The sequence below is a fragment of the Amblyraja radiata genome, chromosome 6, assembly GCF_010909765.2.
Source record: "Amblyraja radiata isolate CabotCenter1 chromosome 6, sAmbRad1.1.pri, whole genome shotgun sequence".
NCBI lineage: Eukaryota > Metazoa > Chordata > Chondrichthyes > Rajiformes > Rajidae > Amblyraja > Amblyraja radiata.
Genome location: NC_045961.1, coordinates 53,127,302 through 53,148,552, shown reverse-complemented (window position 1 = coordinate 53,148,552; position 21,251 = coordinate 53,127,302). Strand labels below are relative to the sequence as shown.

Sequence of the window (21,251 nt, the reverse complement as noted above, 5' to 3'; positions counted from 1 at the left end):
ATTGTGGAGTCAATTTTGTGTTCAAACCATATTTATTTTTCCAATAGCAAAGCAGGTTGGAATTGAGCAGTGAGGGAACTAAAAATATATGGATTCTAGTTTCTCCATGGGGAATGGGAAGAGATGCTTTGATGAAGCTATGCAAATGAACAGGGAACGTCATGACCGTCGTTCCTGCCACTTTTCAGTCACACATTAAACAAAAATAATATAAAACAATTAGAAGCTGGAAAACTGAAACAAAAACAGAAAATGCTGGAATTACTCAAATCGGTTAGTCAAAAAGAGAAATTGAATTACCATTTTAGGTCAAAATTTCCAAAATTTTCTGTTTTGCTGGCATTACATCTTAATGTCCAGTCCAGGCTGCTCGTACTTGGAGGCTTACTTTTAAATTCAAAGCAAATCCTTGAAATGGAAAAGGAAGGTAAACTGTCACTACAAGTGTGACTGTCAGGCCTATTAAAATCAGAACCAGTGGGCCTGTGTGGTTTGAGTTAAATGCAACACACCATGAGAGTGTTAGTTGTCTTTGCTGTCTCAGGTACTGGTCTGATGTTACACTCTCAAGAGTCAGATAACTGGACAGCTGGCACATCTGACGGTACCAAATTTGCTGCTTTCATATAGCAATACAGTACCTATATTCTGGTGATAATTGTTTGACCAGTGTTTACAAGATGTAACTTCATTTCAAATGATCTCTGAATATTTTCAACACTTGAATTTGGCTGTTGGGCTTTTTACCTGAAATCACTGTGAAAATGATTTGTGATGGATTTTGAAGTAATCTTGGTGCATAATAATTCTTGGACTAGGTACAGAATTTTCAAATATTACTTTTCACCATGGTGGAAAGAAGGTGGTTAGGTGTACAGGATATTGTAGTATAATGTTACGGGAAGAATTATTACAAATATCTTGACCTGCTAATTGTTCTTACTGTCTTTTTATTGTCTATATTCCACCTAATTGCCAGCTTGGTATTTAAGGCAAAGAGATGATTTAAAAAAGCAACAAATTCTAACAAAATAGGTAATATTGTACTTTTTCTAAAGTGGATTGTTTAGTGATATCATGTAAATAGCCTAGTGATTTCAGTCCAGAAATGGGATGGTTTTCTGTATATAATCGTATGGTTGAGGATTTGTAATTATGTAAAAAAAAAAACCTAAATTGTAAGATTTTTGTTTTGCCTTTCAGTAAATTATTGTCTGGCGCAATTTGCTGTTCTTCACGGGTATTAAAATACTTTTTTTTAAAAATCATTCTGCAGAATACTAAACATTCTATATACTAAATATGTATTTTGCATTCATCTGTAACAAATGGATTGTTTTGGCGATTTTGTTTCTGACTTTTCTGTTCTTGCATATTGTAAATAAACAGCTTTTTTAAATGGCATTTTAATTTGGCCATTTGTGTACTCTGCATTATTTACACATGGAAAATTATCTGGTAAAGGTGTTCCAATTGATGACAAATAACCAAAATACATTCTTAAAACTTGATTATAACTAATTTACTGCAAAGGCTTATTTCTCTTTGAACGCATTATTGGATTGTTTTCTGAACTACACTAAAACTCCAGCAATGGGACTTTGGTGCTGGACTAGCAGATTTTCTTTACTATTAGATATTATTTCAAATAATACTCCAACACATGTTTTAGATATTACACAGAAGGATAAAAACAATCTCGAGTGAATGTATGAAAAAGGAATAACTGGAGGAAATTTAAGAACCTGGGCTGCAGTGTTTTAATGGGATGCAGGAACTGGGGCCTGGTAAACCAGATATTGAACCATCAGCATTTCCAAACAATTGTATAGTGGATTATGAAGTTTCACTGTACTGCAATGCTTTTTCTTTAAGATGAAAGGGAAATGTGTTGACCTGCTGGTGTATGTTTAGTGAGGGGATATCCATTGTCGCCATGTGGATGGCTTCTGAGCTGACTGGCTGGAGAAGAGATACACTGGTCTGGTCCTGTAAAGATAGAGCTTGTAACTGACCAGTTATTCCTTTTTTTTAATACACTGCTCAAATTGCTTTTGAGAACAACCTATTTTAATTAATTCACACAATGTGAAAGCATTATGACATCTTTTGCTTTCCAAAGTAATCTAAGACTTTGAGCTATATTAAAAAAACCAGTTACTTCATGTCTATAAATTAACAAATTGAATACAATTTATTAAGCTACTTGCATGCGTCCATCTTTTATTGTGTAGGAACATGCATGTATACATACAGAATACAGTGCTGTATTACACTCAATTCTCACACAATCCTGGTCAATTGGCAGAAATAAATACAATTCACAGATCATTAAAGACTAGAACTAAATGACACTAGGCTTATTCTACATATCAAACTTCAATTTTGTGTGTCCACAGGACACAGACCCAATTAGTGTGGACATTATAAATACCTGATTTTTATTACTCTGTACACTTTTTTCAGATACTCATCAGATCTGCACTTCAAGTAATAGAAATGACTATTGAAATTGCCCAGAAATGAGTTTAATTTGCATATAAATAATCACATTGTTTCTGATCTCCTGTGGTTAAGATATGCACAATGCACTGTTGCTGCATCAATAAAACCTGTCATAGAACAGCTGTTTGTAATGAAAGCACGTTTGTGGTCCCAGATGACTCGATAGATGCTTACATTTCCAGTGTTGGAGTACCCGATATCCACAGATGCTTAAGGTAAAGCAGTAATTGGGTTGAGTTAAGGGTTCACACCTTGACGTATACTGTAGCCATCTAATTGGTTTTAGCAATTCTGGTCTTAAGAGGGTATTAAAGTCTGTCAAACTGCCACTTCTAAGACTGAATTGTAACTTCTGGGGTGACTTTTTTCTCAATGAACTGCCAATACCTACCACCCAGTTTCATACCACTATGTTATAGCGTGTTTTCGATATATGATGGATGGTATTGGAAAGCTCGCTGTAAGGTTCTAATAGGGTTGCGAATGGAGGAAGTGCTGTAGAAATGGAGCAGCAGTAAAGTGGAACCTTGTTCCTGCCTTTTGTGGCTGCAAGATTCACCAACATTCTGGTCTCCACCTTAGTCGAGCATGTGAATGTGTTCCCTCGAGTCTACCCCAAAAGATCCATTCCTAGCACTAGCTTGTTTTACAAATCCTTCCTTGCCTACAGTAATCCAGCCACTTCTAACATCCATCTTCAACTTCCTACAGTGTAACCATTGTTTACTGACCCCCACATATTCAACATATGCCATTATTCTCACTAGGGTCTCCTTCCTGCAGCAGTAGTACCATGGAGCACAAGGGAGAGGTAGCGACCACAGCTGACTCTTAATCCTTGTGATACATCTGGCCCAGGAGATAACATGATGAAACAAAACAGCAGTGAAGTTTATGCAGATGGACAAGCATCCTGCACCTCGAAGGCCATTGACAAACACGGTACTTCTGGAGCTGCTGCAACATGTGATGTTCTGGCAAGCATCCCAGCTGCACTGCACTCTTGTAGAGACTGGAGAATTCTGTCACGGGTTTGTAGGGCACAATGTTTCCATTGACGTCAGCTCTGCTAAGAATGACCATCTGCATGTAGCGCTAATGGTGAGGATGACGTGAGTGTATGGAGACATTCCCTGTGTTATGAATGTCATGCTGAATTGGATGCTTGATATCTAAACTTCGGTCCTTCATTGGCCACTAACTTCTCTGCAAGACACATTAACTACCATCCTGCACTTCTCCAGTGTTAGAGGGGTAATGGGCTGCTTATACCACTTGTCTCTCTCTTTCCCCCCCAACTCCAATCTTTTCAGCATCCACATATGGCCTTGTAGCCTTACAGCCGAGTTGGCACCTGCAGCCAAATTTGGAACCATCTCATCGACAACAACAAAAAACAGGACCTCTCAGTAGTTTACCTCTTCCCCCTGCAGAAGCCCTTATTGTTTCATGAAAACAAAAGATCAAGTTTTTAGAGTTTTGTTGGTGGATATTTTGTATTAAGGTTAAAGTAATCAATTTCCTATCCTTGGAATCATTGTTAATGGAAGAAATGCATGGAACAATTCACCTGCTTCTGTGCACCACACATCTACCAGACCTGGTGCTAACATTGAATTGAACTGGATCAACCATAAAAATCTGTTAAATTTGTCAAAACTATATTAAGAGGTCAGCCTAAAGAAGGGTCTTGACCTGAAACGTCGCCCATTCCTTCTTTCTAGAGATGTTGGCTGTCGAGATGAGTTACTCCAGCATTTTGTGTCTATTAATAGAGATCCATCAGTTTACATATGTATTAGATTCTCTGTACTTGCTGTCTCTGTGCTGATCAAAGAGAAGGATGATATTAAAGGAACTTTTGCGGCAGCTGCAGACCAAATGCATAAAAAGCGGCCAGTAACAAGGAGCCAGAACAGGGCAATATCCTGTATACATGGAGTGTCATATGATTGCAAAATGTGGGATGATCAAGGGTCAGAAGTAACTAGTAGTGCAAATGTGAGGTTTACAACAGGTTTGCAATCATGAGCCCTCATCTAATGCCATTTTCACCAGTAAATTTAATTAAACCTTTTAGTGCTTTGCAGATGGTACAAAACCTATAACATACCGTGGCTCCCTTTTCATTACATTATGATTTGATCTACTGAACACTCCCAGCTTATATATAGCATTCTTGCATACAAAGCAAAATTCCTTCTATTTGATCATACTTAAGACTTTATCCTAAATCTAAGGGACACTTAAATTCTTTTAGCAGCAATCTTCTCCAATAACAGGGAAGCTTGAATTTTCTAAACTAAGAATTATTTTCCCCCATTTTAAGTATTAGTAAAAAGTTGTTAATATTGTGGTTTGGTTGTTTGGTTGGTTTGGACAAAGTCTCAGAAGTGGTGCCTCTGGAAGTGATTTATCTGATAGATTGTGTAGGAAGGAACTGCAGATGCTGGTTTAAACCGAAGATATACACAAAATGCTGGAGTAACTCAACGGGCCAGGCAGCACCTCTGGAGAGAAGGAATATATGCTTCTCACATTACACATTCTGTATGTGTAATCCCCAATCAGCATTAAGTACTCCAGCCCACCAGTGAAGGTAACTATCTAGCACTGTATGACTCCAAAGGCACTGACAAAATTCACCAAGGTAGCCTCAGTATGAGTTCAGTTAAGGATGAATCTGGTAGAGTAAACCAAAATGGTTAGAATAATGCCACAGCGTCTTTCTAGCTTTCTATATTGAATCATTTAATGAAAGTGAACATAATAACTCACTGCATCTGAATTGCAATTCCCTGTGATTCCAACTTAAATTTTTCATTAAATGTTCCTCCTTGACAAATTACAGCTATCAATTTGGAGATGCACTGTATGGCTGCACCCACTGCTCTCTTGACAGCCTGTGTGGCCCAAATTCCGTTTTAAATTTGCAACGCTATCAATTGACTGTAAAACATAAACTGCATTGATATTTCTGTAAAATACCCCACAAAATTATAATTGCATTGTAAATATATTTATTTCCTTTTGTAATATGCTTTGGTACAATTTTCCAATTTATAGGGACTGGACAAGAATCCTCAACTAATTTCAAGGAGTAGCTAATTATGATTTAATTATTTTGTTATTATTTTTTGGTTGTTTCATTTAACAATTCCATTTCTCATCTGTTATTGTTTCCCAAACCTGTAATATGACTACAGTTTGGCTTTTAGAATTTTAATGCATTAGCTTAAAACTAAGTGCAGGCTGATTTTCTATCTCTGAGGCTCTTTAAGATTTCATCTCTTCCACATCCACATCCATATCTACAGCTGCTGTTGTCACTGATTTACTCTAGTTCAGCCCCAGCTGCTGTTTAAATGTCACAGATTTCTTTCTTGACCTTTTAGAAAACATGCTGACATTTTGTGAAGATGTAGCAAAAATATTTATTTTAGTTCACACTGACAGTTCCTTAGAATTAAGTCTGCAATATAATCTGTACAAGCAAGAGGCATCAATTTTCAGATTGTATCAATGGTTTTGCTTCAGTGACCCTTCAGGAAGAATTGTCTCCTGGCATTCTGTTTATTAATGCTAAATGCTCAGTACTTGAGGTTTTAAGTACTTTAGAGACATTTTGAGCCTTTGTTTCATCATCTGCAGAGTTTTCATTTCGGTACATTCAAGGGAAGTAGGAGTCTTGCAGCAAGCAGTGCATTTGCTTCCTTGATCAATGTTTCAGGACAGTAGGAAAATACCAACAGCAGATATAGGTCTTAGCTTACGAAACACAAACACTTTTCTATACAATAACTGATGCTTTGCTTAACAACGAGCACGTTGCAAAAATAATTTGCAACTTTTGAGGTGTACCTTTCAAAGCTGCTGCAGCGTTGAAGGCCGTGGAGTTCCATCTCAAGCCACTGATGTGCACTTCAGTGATCAGCAGCATTGCCAAGTGAGAGTAGACTGCATGACAACCTTCTTCCTTTACCCACTATAATGGGAATTTACTCAGGGATCACCACAGACTGTTTGGGACATATTTTAAAAGAGGCAACCAGCCAAAATATTTTGACAATTGTGTAAAAATATATAATTCTGCACATTTGTTTAAACACTAACAGCAAGAAGCAAAATCCTGAATTATTTAAAATGTATTACTGAAGGGAATACTAAAAGATAAATTTGGACATAGGTACAAATGTTTTGAAAGCCCATATGATCAAGGAAAATCTTTTGATTTTTGCATACCTGGTCAATAAGAGTCATTAACAGTAGGCCCGGGACTGTTTTGGAAGAGCTTTCTCAGAACGAACTCCCCAGGGTACAACTTTACTAGAAATAATGCACTGAATGTGCATTTAGGTCTGAACCACATCAGCAAGACCGACCGGAGATTTAAAAGCAATCCCTTTTGCTTATTGTTATCTGCTAACAAGCATGCTCAAAGTACAAATGGTGACTTCTCTTTGAGCAGAACCAAGCACTATATTCAGCAGTTAGAGCTGAGCTTCAGATATAACAGGGATAGCGATGGCCCACATATTTTCATTCTGATCCTTTTTCATCATCTTGGGTTGGTGCTCACTGCTGGAGGTGTGAGTGTGCCCTGAGAAGACTGGAAGTTCGAAGTTGAGGAGGACATTTTGATGGGACTGACGGGCTCACCAGTCTGGAGTCTCCAGACCAGCTCCTCATTCGTTCTGCTAAGCCGTTTCTTTTCCTTGCTTTCCTTCTCAACATAGTCGTGAAGCGTTGCATTTTCTTCAGAGAGTTGTCTGCAAAAACATGCAAAAAGTTTTTTTTTCCAGAATTTACTGAAAATCAGGAGTGAAAATAATTAAAATTAGGCCACTGGCAGGAACCATTTTTACTACGGAGGTGATTTCAGCCGTCCTTCCTCCGGTAAATTGAATTTGAAAATAGTTTAATCTGAAATTAAAGGGCATTTTATCTTTGGTTTGGCTCAATATTAGCTCAAGCCTCTTATAGAATCATAGATACAATCAGCATGAAAAAAGGCCCCTCGACCTAACTTACCCACATACCCCATCTACACTAGTCCCACCTATCTGCATTTGGCCCATCCTATCCATGTACCTGTCTAAATGTTTTTTAAACATTGCTTAGTACCTGCCTCAACCACCTCCTGGGGTAGAAGATTTCAACCTTCACGTGGTCCACAAAATTGCTGGGGAAACACAACCTCCACCCGAAGTTCACGTGGTCCGCCCTGTTTCGACGAATGCAATCAACCCGGCGTGCACAATCAAATAAGATTAAATAGAACAAGTTGTCCTACAACTTTAGGCTGCTCATTCTGTACACCTACCACCCTTTGTTTAAAAAAACAAGTTGATCTGAATCAGAGAAGAACACATACTACATAAATAATAATAGGTGAAATTAAATAATAGATGACATTTGAAAAATTAACTACTGCAAATGTTCTACACACTCCCAGCAGGTAATAGTGCTCTTGAGGATTCTATCGAGCACATTTTGGATGCAAAGCTTATGATTTTCTGTTCATTGAGATAAATAAAAAGCTTGCACACTTAAATTTCTGATGAAAGCCTCAGGGACCCGAAATCTACTTGTAATGAAAAGATAACACAAGAGACTGCAAATGCTGGAATACTGATGGAGTAGGGGAGAGAAAGCCTCTTTTCCCTCCACCCTGTCCCTTCCATCCTTAACTTAGACTCCGTTTTACATCTCACCCTTTCTTTATCTCACACCCTTTTGTCTCCTTTCCACCTTCAGTTTTATACACTCTCCACCCGTCTGTCAATCACCCTCCCCCCATCTGTACCCACCTGTTAACTTGCAGGCTTTGCTCCACCCCATCTCACTTTTCCAGCTTTCTCCACACTACCCAATCAGTCTGAAGAAGGGTCTGACTTGAAACGTCATTTGTTCAGTTCCTCCATAGATGTTGCCAGAACCGCTGAGTTACTCCAGCATTTGCTTTTTACTTATAAATGTTCTGCCAATTATCTACAGGATTTATATAGTCGCATTTTACAAGGAAGACTCGCCTTGTTAGGACAGCATTATTATCAATCCTGACTTTCAGGTCTTCATTCTGTTGTTGAAGTACTTGAACCTTTTCTTCTAATACCACGTTCTTCTCAGACTGCACAGATGACAGAAAAAGAACATATTTAAACACATCATTGTGAATATTTCACATAATGGGTGTCAAAGTCTTAGTTAAACATATAGCAAGGGACAAATAATAACATGATGTGGAGTGTTCAGAATATTGCATTGCAAAATATACTGAGCAAGTATGGAGGATTAACTCTGGGGTGGAAGATTGCAACCTTCACGTGGTCCGCCCTGTTTCGACTAATGCAATCAACTAGACGTGCACTAACGGAAGATCAAATCGAACAAGTCACTTTAGGCTGTGCACAACTTTAGGCTGTGCACGCCACACGAAAGAAGAAGAGGATTAACTCTGGAAACCTTCATTAACTAGTACCTCATCCTGGTAAATCATATCCATGATTTTCTCTCCATTATGTTGTGAATCATGGAAACCGCCAACAAGTATCAGGCTGAAGAAGGATCCTAATCCAAAACATTCAAGGGTGGCACAGTGGTACAGCAGTAGAGCTGCTGCCTTACAGCGTCAGATACCCGGGTTCAATCCTGACCTTGGGTGCTGTCTGTACAGCGTTTGCATGTTCTCCTTGCGACCATGTGCATTTTCTCCGGTGTATGGTGTTAAAAGTAATAAAATGTTTAGTCATATGTCTTCTGCTTTTGGTTATTCCCGTATTCTATTTTAAATGAATGCTTTTTCACAACGATCATGCATTTTCTCTCTGCATATGTGTCTGTTTCTCTTGTATGGGACAACAGGAGAGAAATGTCCATTCTGTTGTCATTAGAGTTGCGTTTTTCAAAGTTTACATAGCTATGTATTTTACTTTCTTAAAGGAACAGGGAGAAATAAGTATTTTTCAGCCTTTTACCAGCTTGAATAGAGGCTGTAAAGTCCAGATGCATTGGAACAATGCTGAAGATCTCCGTCATGAGGGAGACCATGAACTCGTACCAACTGTATTGTTGTTAGTGATGGTGTTCAATAGAGGATATATAGGTAAAATAATATAATTTGAAGAACACCTCAATTTATGCCCCTTCTTAACCTTGGAGAAAGGACTACATCCCCACCAAAACTGTTTAAATAGATGAGCATAGTTAGATGTTAGTTTAAGCATTTTAAGAATTCCTTCAATCTGAAAAACATTACAAGGAATGATTTGGCAGACAGTGAAAAACCAAAGAAATGTCAATTTTTATCATTGATGAGCTATGTCACTGAAATTTCAACAATTAAATAGATAATTAAAAACAGCCAGTCATAGAGTTGAAACGGGTCCTTGGCCTAACTTGCCCACATCGGCCAACATCTACACTAGTCTCACGTATGTATTGTCAATATGTCTTTTAAACATTGTGATAGTAGCTGCCTCAACTACCTCCTCAGGCAGCTCAATTTATATACCCACCACCCTTTGTGTAAGAAGTTGCCTCTCAGATTCGTATTAAATCTTTCTCACCTCACCTTAAGCCTAGGTCTCCTGGTTCTTGATTCCCCTACTCTGGGTAAAATACTCTGTAAAATACCCTATATAATCCCCACATGATCTTACAGTGCCCTCCATAATGTTTGGGACAAAGACCCATCATTTATTTATTTCCTCTGTACTCCACAATTTGAGATTTGTAATATTAAAAAAATCACATGTGGTTAAAGTGCACATTGTCAGATTTTAATAAAGGCCATATTTATACATTTTGGTTTCACCATGTAGAAATTACAGCAGTGTTTATACATAGTCCCCCCCATTTCAGGGCACCATAATGTTTGGGACACAACAATGCAATGTAAATGAAAGTAGTCATGTTTAGCATTTTGTTGCATATCCTTTGCATACAATGACTGCTTGAAGTCTGCGATTCATGGACATCACCAGTTGCTGGTTGTCTTCTCTGGTGATGCTCTGCCAGGCCTGTATTGCAGCCATATTTAGCTTATGCTTGTTTCAGGGGCTAGCCCCCTTCAGTTTTCCTTTCAGCATATAAAAGGCATGCTCAATTGGGTTCAGATCAGATGATTGACTTGGCAACTCAAGTATTTACCTATTTTTTGCTTTGAAAAACTCCTTTGTTGCTTTAGCAGTATGTTTGGGATCATTGTCTTGCTGTAGTATGAACCCCTGACAAATGAGTTTTGAGGCATTTGTTTGAACGTGCAGATAGGATGTGTCTATACACTTCAGAATTCATTATGCTACTACCATCAGCAGTTGTATTATTAATGAAGATAAGTGAGCCAGTACCTTCACCAGCCATTCATGCCCAGGCCATAACACCCCCACCACCGTGTTTCACAGATGAGGTGGTATGCTTTGGATCTTGGGCAGCTCCTTCATGCGTTGCTCTTGCCATCACTCTGATATAAGTTAATTATCATCTCATCTGTCCACAAGACCTTTTTCCAAAACTGTGGTTGCTCTTTTAAGTACTTCTTGGCAAACTGTAACCTGGCCATCTATTTTTGCAGCTAACCAGTGGTTTGCATCTTACAGTGTAGCCTCTGTATTTCTGCTCATGAAGTCTTCTGCGCACAGTAATCATTGATAAATCCACACCAGACGCGAAGAGTGTTTCTGATCTGTCTGACATGTGTTTGGGGATTTTTCTTTATTATAGAGATAATTTTTCTGTCATCAGCTGTGGAGGTCTTCCTTGGCCTGCCAGTCCCTTTGCGATTAGTAAGCTCACCAGTGCTCTCTTTCTTCTTAATGATGTTCCAAACAGTTGATTTTGCCAAGCCTAATGTTTGGCTGATGTCTCTACCAGTTTTATTCTTGTTTCTCAGTCTCATAATGACTTGTTTGACTTTCATTGGCACAACTTTGGTCCTCATGTTGATAAACAGCAATAAAAGTTCCAAAGGTGATGGAAAGACTGGAGGAAAGACGAGGTGCTGCATGAAGGAGGCAATTAAACATACCTGAGCAATTACAAACGCCTGTGAAGCCATGTGTCCCAAACATTATGGTGCCCTGAAATGAGGGGACTATGTATAAACACAGCTGTAATTTCTACATGGTGAAACCAAAATGTATAAAAATACACTTTAATGTGCACTTTAACTACATGTGATTTTTTTCTGTTACAAATCTCAAAATGTGGAGTTCAGAGACAAATAAATAAATGATGGGCCTTTGTCACAAAAATTATGGAGGACTCTGTGTACACCTCTATAATCCCCTCTATCACCACATCCTCTTGTGCTCCAAGGAATAAAGTCCTAGCCTGCTCAACCTCTCCCTATAGCTCAAGCCCTTGAGTGCTGAAAACATCCTCGTAAATCGTTTCTGCACCCTTTCTTGCTTAACTTTCCTATAACAGGGTGACCATAACTGAACATAATACTCCAAATGTAGCCTCACCAATGTCTTGTACAACTGTATTATAACCTTCCAACTTCTATACTCAATATTCTGACTGATGAAGGCCAATATGCCGCCACCTTCTTGGCCATCCTACCTAACTATGACGGCACTTTCAAGGAACTATGTACCTACAGTCCTAGATCCCTCTGCTCTACAATACTCCTCAGAGCCCTGCCATTGTGACACCAAAATGCAACACCTCGCACTTCTCTGCATTAAACTTCATTAGCTATTCCTCAGCCCACCTGCCCAACCGATCAAGATCCTGCTGCAATATTTGATAACCATCTTTGCTATCTACAATACCACCCACTTTGGTGTTCTCGGCAAGCTTGCTAATCATGCCAAATTTTAAAGGGCTGTACTTTTTAACCTAATCTAAAGGCCCAACGCAGACCAATTTTACATATTCAGTACAGCTTCAACGACATGTTTCAATGTTAAAACTCAAATTTTAGGACACTATTCTGACACACCCATCAAAATTATACAGATTTACAAACTGACAAATCTGATTCTAAACCATGTAAGTTTTATGAATAGTAATCCATTTTGTTTCTAACCAGTTTTTCCAATTGCATAATTTTCTTTTCTTGGTGATGGATTTGTTGATTTTTCATTTCAAGAACATGTTTTAAACTGTTCATGTCTTCCTCTAAATGCTGGTAAGGTGCCAAGGCAATCTGTGACATTGTAATAAAAAGTACAACATAAATATAGTAACATTTAAGATTAATTCATTTTTACTTCAGTTCTTTGAATCGAATATAATCATACTTGATAAATTATCTTTTGAAGCAACACCCTATATCACTGATGTTAAAATCACCTAAACGGGCTGTCCCACTTGGGCGACCTAATCTGCGAGCTTTGATGAGTGTCTTCGACCTTCAAACTAGCAGCATGGACGACACGTGGTCCAAGGAGGTCCCATGAGGCCGCTGGAACTCTCCTTCATGCTCGAGGGAAGTTCCCGAATACTCGTGACCTCAGCTAGGTTGCGGAAAATTTTCAGCATGATGAAAAATTTTCCGTGAGTAAAATTTGGTCGGCATGGTTCTTTTTAACTCGTAGTGCAGTGGAGTGTGGTCGCTATTTAGCTAAGGCAGTCAATGGCAGCCGTAGGCAATCTCCTTCTCTGACCGGGCATTTTGTTTGGCTCATTGGAGTTTTCAGGACCAAGGAAAACCTACCGGTAGGTAAAATGCCCGCTAAACTTTATTATACTTCTTAAAAGTGTCTCCACTCCTTCTCCCCCATTCTCTCCCCCTTCTCCCACCCTTCTCTCTCCTTCTCTCCCGCTCTCTCACCTTCTCGCCCCCCCCCCCTCCGGATCTCTAAAGGACTTACCGTACTCTGTGGCAGCCGTTTACCTTCCTCTTCATCGCGCAGACAGCGCTCCCCCGCTTTCCCTGGCCCCCGCCTTTGCGATGTGTGTGTGTGCGTGCGTGCGGTCGGTCGATCCAGCTCGCGGTTTTAACGCGGACGGTCGATCCAGCTCGAGGCTTTCCAGGCGAGTGCCCTCGAGCTTGAAGGTCGAAGACACTCTTCTTAACTTGCGGATTAGGTCGCCCAAGTGGGACAGCCTCTTAAGCCTAGTAATAGGTTGTCACTCAGTTACAATAACTTTCTAGAAAAAGGAGCAATGTAGTTCTGAAAATACTGGTTCTTAAAATAAGTGGTAGCATTATCAGTCATTGTTTTGGGAATCACACAAACTGAACCACAAAAAAGCAGTAACAGAAAGACTAACAGTCTATCTAGTTTAGCTCCAGTATTCTGGTCAAACTGTCTGATCACCAATTTCTCTCTGCTGGACATATCAATCCCTTTCCCATGGTATACTATTCAACATCCCTAAAGTGGGTAGTCAATAGACAATAGGAGCAGGAGTAGGCCATTCGGCCCCTCGAGCCAGCACCGCCATTCAATGCGATCATGGCTGATCATCCACAATCAGTACCCCGTTCCTTCCTTCTCCCCATATCCCCTGACACTGCTCTCATTAAGACCCCTATCTAGCTCTCTTGAAAGTATCCCGAGAACCGGCCTCCATCGCCCTCTGAGGCGGAGAATTCCACAGACACAACTCTCTGTGTGAAAAAGTGTTTCCTCATCTCCGTTCTAAATGGCTCACCCCTTATTTTTAAACTGTGGCTCCTGGTTCTGGACTCCCCCAACATCGGGAACATGTTTCCTGCCTCTAGCTTGTCCAAACCTTTAATAATCTTATATGTTACAAAGGAAACAAAGGACATTTATTATCACATACACCAATTGGTGTGAAATTTGACTTGCCATTGCAGTACACAAATAAAGATAAGACACAACATCAAAAAATTTAACAGTCAACATAAAAACATTCCCCCACAATGGTTCCCACTGTGGGGGAAGGCAGCAAAAGTTCAGTCCCGACCCCTGTTCACCCATAGTCGGGCCTATTGAGGCCTCTGCAGTCGCCTCTACGGCAGCCCAGTGCTTCAGGCCCACTCACCGGATGATGGATTTTTGGCGTCGGGTGAACACTCTCAGCGGCCCGGAGTGTCTGGAGCGGCCGCTTCCTCCCCGGAGACCGCGGCTCCGAAGTCCACGAGCCGTGCTGGTCGGAGCTCCGACCCTGGCGACCTCGACGTGAAATCCCAGGCTCCGCGGTGTTTAAAGCTCAACGCCCCCCGCAGCTGGAAGCTCCACAGACTGCAGACCACAGACCGCAGCTCCGCGATGTTGGAGTCGGCGGTCACAGTACTCCGGAGCCTACTGCACGGCGACCCGGGTAAGGCATGGCCCGCTTCACGATGGTGCCTCAGCGTGTGCCGCCGCCGAAGCTGAAGTCCTGGCCGGCCTCGGCAGGAAAACTCCGCTCCAGTCTGTTCGTAGGCCGCGAGGAAAGGGCGAAAACACGGCTCGGAGAAAAGCCGCATCTCCGACCAGGTAGGGACTGAGAAGAATAGTTTCCCCCTTTCCCCCCCCCCCCCCCCCCCCAACATAAAAAGACTAAAAGACCTCCAAAAACAAACACTTTTAACTAACTAAAAATAAAAAAAGGGTGAAAAGACTAACAGCTGCTGGCAGGGCAGCCATACTCAACGGCGCCCCCTTGGACAATAAGATTCCCTCTCATCCTAAATTCTAGTGTATACAAGCCCAGCCACTCCATTCTCTCAGCATATGACAGTCCTGCCATCCCGGGAATTAACCTTGCAAACCTCCCTGCACTCCCTCAATAGCAAGAATGTCCTTCCTCAAATTTGGAGACCAAAACTGCACACAATACTCCAGGTGTGGCCTCACTAGGGCCCTGTACAACTGCAGAAGGACCTCTTTGCTCCTATACTCAACTCCTCTTGTTATGAAGGCTAACATGCCATTTGCTTTCTTCACTGCCTGCTGAACCTGCATGCTTACTTTCATTGACTGATGAACAAGGACCCCCAGATCCCATTGTACTACCCCTTTTCCCAACTTGACACCATTTAGATAATAATCTGCCTTCCTGTTTTTGCCACCAAAGTGGATAACCTCCCATTTATCCATATTAAACTGCATCTGCCATGCATCTGCCCACTCACCCAACCTGTCCAAGTCACCCTGCATTCTCATAGCATCCTCCACACAGTACACACTGCCACCCAGTTTTGTGTCATCTACAAATTTTCTAATGTTACTTTGAAACCTTTCATCTAAATCATTGATGTATATTGTAAATAGCTGCGGTCCCAGCACCGAGCCTTGCGGTACCCCACTAGTCACTGCCTGCCATTCTGAAAGGGACCTGTTAATCCCTACTCTTTGTTTCCTGTCTGCCAACCAATTTTCTATCCATGTCAGCACTCTACCCCCAATACCATGTGCCTTAATTTGGCCCACTAATCTCCTATGAGGGCAAAATGCTTTCTGAAAATCCAGGTACACTACATCCACTGGCTCTCCCTTGTCTATTTTCCTAGTTACATCCTCAAACAATTCCAGAAGATTTGTCAAGCATGATTTCCCCTTCGTAAATCCATGCTGACTTGGACCGATCCTGTTCCTGCTATCCAAATATGCCGCTATTTCACCTTTTATGATTGACTCCAGCATCTTCCCCACCACCGATGTCAGGCTAACTGGTCTATAATTCCCTGTTTTCTCTCTCCCGCCTTTCTTAAAAAGTGAGATAACATTAGATACCCTGCAATCCACAGGTACTGATCCTGAATCTATAGAACATCGGAAAATGATCACCAATGCGTCTACGATTTCTAGAGCCACTTCCTTAAGAACCCTGGGATGCAGACCATCAGACCCTGGGGATTTATCAGCCTTCAGTCCCATCAGGCAACCCCACACCATTTTCTGCCTAATGTGGATTTCCTTCAGTTCCTCCGTCACCCCAGATCCTTTGGTCACTAGTACTTCAGGAAGATTGTTTGTGTCCTCCTTAGTGAAGACGGATCCAAAGTACCTGTTCAACTCATCTGCCATTTCCTTGTTCCCCATAATAAATTCACCTTTTTCAGTCTTCAAGGATCCAACTTTGGTCTTAACTAATTTTTTCCTCTTCACATACCTAAAGAAGCTTTTACTATCCTGCTTTATATTCTTGGCTAGCTTACCTTCGTACCTCATCCTTTCTCCCCGTATTGTCTTTTTAGTTATCTTCTGTTGCTCTTTAAATGTTACCCAATCCTCTTGCTTTCCGCTCATCTTTGCTATGTTGTACTTCTCTTTTATTTTTTTACTGTCCCCGACTTCCCTTGTCAGCCACAGTTGCCCCTTACTCCCCCTGGAATCTTTCTTCCTCTTTGGAATGAACCGATCCTGCACTTTCTGTATTATTCCCAGAAATACCTGCTATTGTTGCTTCACCGTCATCCCTGCTAGAGTATCTTTCCAGTCAACTTTGGCCAGCTCCTCCCTCATGGCTCCATAGTCCCCTTTGTTCAACTGTAATACTGACACCTCTGATTTACCCTTCTCCCTCTCAAATTGTAGATGAAAACTTATCATATTATGGTCACTACCTCCTAATGGCTCCTTAACCTCAAGTTCCTTTATCAAATCCGGTTCATCAAGCAAGACTAAATCCAGAATTGCCTTCTCCCTGGTAGGCTCCAGTACAAGCTGCTCTAAGAATCCATCACGGAGGCACTCCACAAACTCCCTTTCTTGGGGTCCAGTACCAACCTGATTTTCCCACCATATCTGTATGTTGAAATCTCCCATAACAACCGTAGCATTTCCTTTACTACATGCCAATTTTAACTCTTGATTCAACTTGCACCCTATATTCAGGCTACTGTTTAGGGGCCTGTAGATGTCCAATTGTGGTCTTTTTACCCTTACAATTCCTTAGTTCTATCCATACTGACTCCACATCTCCTGTTTGAATGTCACCCCTTGCAAGGGACTGAATTTTATTCCTCACCAATGGAGCTACCCCACCCCCTCTGCCCACCTGTCTGTCTTTTCGATAGGATGTGTGTCCTTGAATATTCAGTTTCCAGCCCAGGCCCTCTTGTAGCCATGCCTCTGTAATTCCCACATCATCATACTTGTCAATTTCTAACTGAGCCTCAAGCTCGTCCACTTTCTTTCTTATACTTCGCTCATTCTTATTCAACACTTTGACTTTGGTATTCACCTCCCCTCTCACTATTGGCCCTGACCTTACTCTCTTATCCCTTCTCGAACTTTCCTTCCCATTAATTCGGGAGTCTTTTGTAACTTTTCCTGTACTCACTTCCCCTTTAACTCCATCTTTATACTCCCAATTTGTCAATCCCTCCCCCCCACTATTTAGTTTAAACCCACACATGTAGCTCTAGCAAACCTGCCTGTCAGAACGTTGGTCCCCCTCCAGTTAAGGTGTAACCTGTCCCTTTTGTGCAGGTCACCCCTACCCTTGTAGAGATCCCAGTGGTCTATAAAGCTAAATCCTTGAGTTCGATGGTGCCATCATTACATTCAATTAATATTGACACAATTGGCTTTTATTGAAAGGATTCTGATTGGTGACCAGGTACATGTAACATAGAACATTTCAGCACAGGAGCAGGCCCTTTGGCCCACAATGTTTGTGCCGAACATGATGTGAAGTTAAACTGATTTCACCTGCCTGTACATGGTCCATATCCATCTATTCCCTGCCCTTCCATGTGCCTGTCTAAATGTCTCTTAAAAGCTACTACCGTATCTACACCAGAGTTTGATGTAATCCCACTGTCTCATCCTCTTCCTACACGCTAGGGGCAAATTGCAGAGGCTAAATGGCAGCGGTAGTGGATAGTGACCTGATACATGACGAGGGAATGGAATTCTTTAATAGTATCCAGATGCAAATCACAACTGTGTATCTGGATACTATTAACATCTATGTTTTTAAGTCACTTCATACAAAATGTGTATTGTTGGCAGGCCAGAAAATATGTTTTCGTTAGTATTGATCAAAATGTACAAATGCCAGAACTGCTGAGTGCTTCCAGCATTTTTTGCTTACATTTTAGATTACCAGCATCTGCAATTTTTTATTTTTTATTAACTATGTAGAACTCTGTCCAATCAGGAATCGTGTGTATCTAATGACACCACCCCATACCTCACTTTAGGCCCTTGTCTGCCACACCACAACTAGCAAGCTGCCAGGGGGAGTGCAGTTGGTATATTGTGGATTGACAGTGATGTATATCTACTGAAGGGTTTCGGCCCGAAACGTCACCTATTTCCTTCGCTCCATAGATGCTGCTGCACCCGCTGAGTTTCTCCAGCATTTTTGTGTACCATGTATATCTACTGTGCAGTTTGTCTGAAAGTGCAGAGTCTCTGAATAGAAAGTTACAACTCCATTTGTGGTAGCTGAGTCCTCAACATATGCCATGCCACTGGGGAGATACAACATGCAGAATCCAGGTCCCGGAATTAGCTGGTACCATGGAAAGTGTAATTATAAACATCAATGTACCAACTGCACTCTCCCTGGCTAGTTGTGGCATGGCAGACAGGGGACTAAAGTGAGGGTATGGGGTGGTGTAAGGCAATTAGAAATCTAAAGTGGCCCTCAGTTTCAATGAGCAAGGTGGTTACAGTGGTTCCACATTTAAGTAAAAGAAACATAGAAAATAGGTGCAGGAGTAGGCCATTCAGCCCTTCGAGCCAGCACCGCCATTCAATATGATCATGGCTGATCATCCAACTCAGTATCCTGTACCTGCCTTCTCTCCATACCCCCTGATCCCTTTAGCCACAAGGGCCACATCTAACTCCCTCTTAAATATAGCCAATGAACTGGCCTCAACTACCTTCTGTGACAGAGAATTCCACAGATTCACCACTCTCTGTGTAAAAAATGATTTTCTCATCTCGGTCCTAAAAGACTTCCCCCTTATCCTTAAACTGTGACCCCTTGTTCTGGGCTTCCCCAACATCGGGAATAATCTTCCTGCATCTAGCCTGTCCAACCCCTTAAGAATGTTGTACATTTCTATAAGATCCCCCCTCAATCTTCTGAATTCTAGCGAGTACAAGCCGAGTCTATCCAGTCTTTCTTCATATGAAAGTCCTGCCATCCCAGGAATCAGTCTGGTGAACCTTCTCTGTACTCCCTCTATGGCAAGAATGTCTTTCCTCAGATTAGGAGACCAAAACTGTAGGCAATACTCCAGGTGTGGTCTCACCAAGACCCTGTACAACTGCAGTAGAACCTCCCTGCTCTTATACTCAAATCCTTTTGCTATGAATGCTAACATACCATTCGCTTTCTTCACTGCCTGCTGCACCTGCATGCCTACTTTCAATGACTGGTGTACCATGACACCCAGGTCTCGTTGCATCTCCCCTTTTCCTAATTGGCCACCATTCAGATAATAGTCTACTTTCCTGTTTTTGCCACCAAAGTGGATAACCTCACATTTATCCACATTATACTGCATCTGCCATGCATTTGCCCACTCACCCAACCTATCTAAGTCACCTTGCAGCCTCCTAGCATCCTCCTCACAGGTAACTGCATCCCAGCTTCGTGTCATCCGCAAACATGGAGATGTTGCATTCAATTCCCTCATCCAGATCATTAATATATATTGTAAATAGCTGGGGTCCCAGCACTGAGCCTTGCAGTACCCCACTAGTCACTGCCTGCCATTCTGAAAAAGACCCGTTTACTCCTACTCTTTGCTTCCTGTCTGCCAGCCAGTTCTCTATCCACATCAATACTGAACCCCCAATACCGTGTGCTTTAAGTTTGCATACTAATCTCTTATGTGGGACCTTGTCGAAAGCCTTCTGAATGTCCAGATATAACACATCCACTGGTTCTCCCTTATCCACTCTACTAGTTACATCCTCGAAAAAATCTATAAGATTCGTCAGACATGATTTACCTTTCATAAATCTTTGTCCAATGAATTCACCACTTTCCAAATGTGCTGCTATCCCATCTTTAATAACTGACTCTAGCATTTTCCCCACTACCGATGTTAGACTAACTGGTCTGTAATTCCCCGTTTTCTCTCTCCCTCCCTTTTTAAAAATTGGGGTTACATTAGCTACCCTCCAATCCTCAGGAACTACTCCAGAATCTAAAGAGTTTTGAAAAATTATCACTAATGCATCCACTATTTCTGGGGCTACTTCCTTAAGTACTCTGGGATGCAACTTATCTGGCCCTGGGGATTTATCGGCCTTTAATCCATTCAATTTACCTAACACCACTTCCCGGCTAACCTCGATTTCACTCAGTTCCTCCATCTCATTTGACCCTCGGTCCCCTGCTATTTCCGGCAGATTATTTATGTCTTGATCATGATCAATTCACCTGTTTCTGACTGCAAGGGACCTACATTTGTTTTAACTAATCTTTTTCTCAGTTTTCTTTCATAATCTATTTTCCCTTTCCTAATTAAGCACTTTGTCCTCCTCTGCTGGACTCTGAATTTCTCCCAGTCCCCTGGTAGGCTGCTTTTTCTGGCTAATTTGTATGCTTCATCTTTTGTTTTGATACTTTCCCTGATTTCCCTTGTTATCCACAGATGCACGACCTTCCCTGATTTATTCTTTTGCCAAACTGGGATGAACAATTGTTGTAGTTCATCCATGCAGCCTTTAAATGCCTTCCATTGCATATCCACCGTCAACCCTTTAAGAATCAATTGCCAGTCCATCTTGGCCAATTCACGTCTCATACCCTCAAAGTTGCCTTTCTTTAAGTTCTGAATTAACAATGTCACTCTCCATCCTAATGAAGAACTCAACCATATTATGGTCACTCTTGCACAAGGAGCCACGCACAACAAGACT

General features: G+C 41.3%; 1 protein-coding gene across 1 annotated transcript in view; it reads right to left on the bottom strand.

Annotated features, from left to right (window-relative positions):
* Window positions 1-2,171: 2,171 nt before the first annotated feature.
* mtus2 (microtubule associated scaffold protein 2) overlaps window positions 2,172-21,251 on the bottom strand; it is a 67,877-nt gene continuing 48,797 nt past the window's right edge. The window contains exons 7-9 of the mRNA XM_033022845.1: window positions 12,542-12,661; window positions 8,538-8,635; window positions 2,172-7,274 (exon numbers count right to left, since the gene is read on the bottom strand). Of these exons, the coding sequence (XP_032878736.1) occupies window positions 7,064-7,274; window positions 8,538-8,635; window positions 12,542-12,661 (429 nt within the window). The 3' untranslated portion in view covers window positions 2,172-7,063. The remainder of the gene's footprint in view (window positions 7,275-8,537; window positions 8,636-12,541; window positions 12,662-21,251) is intronic.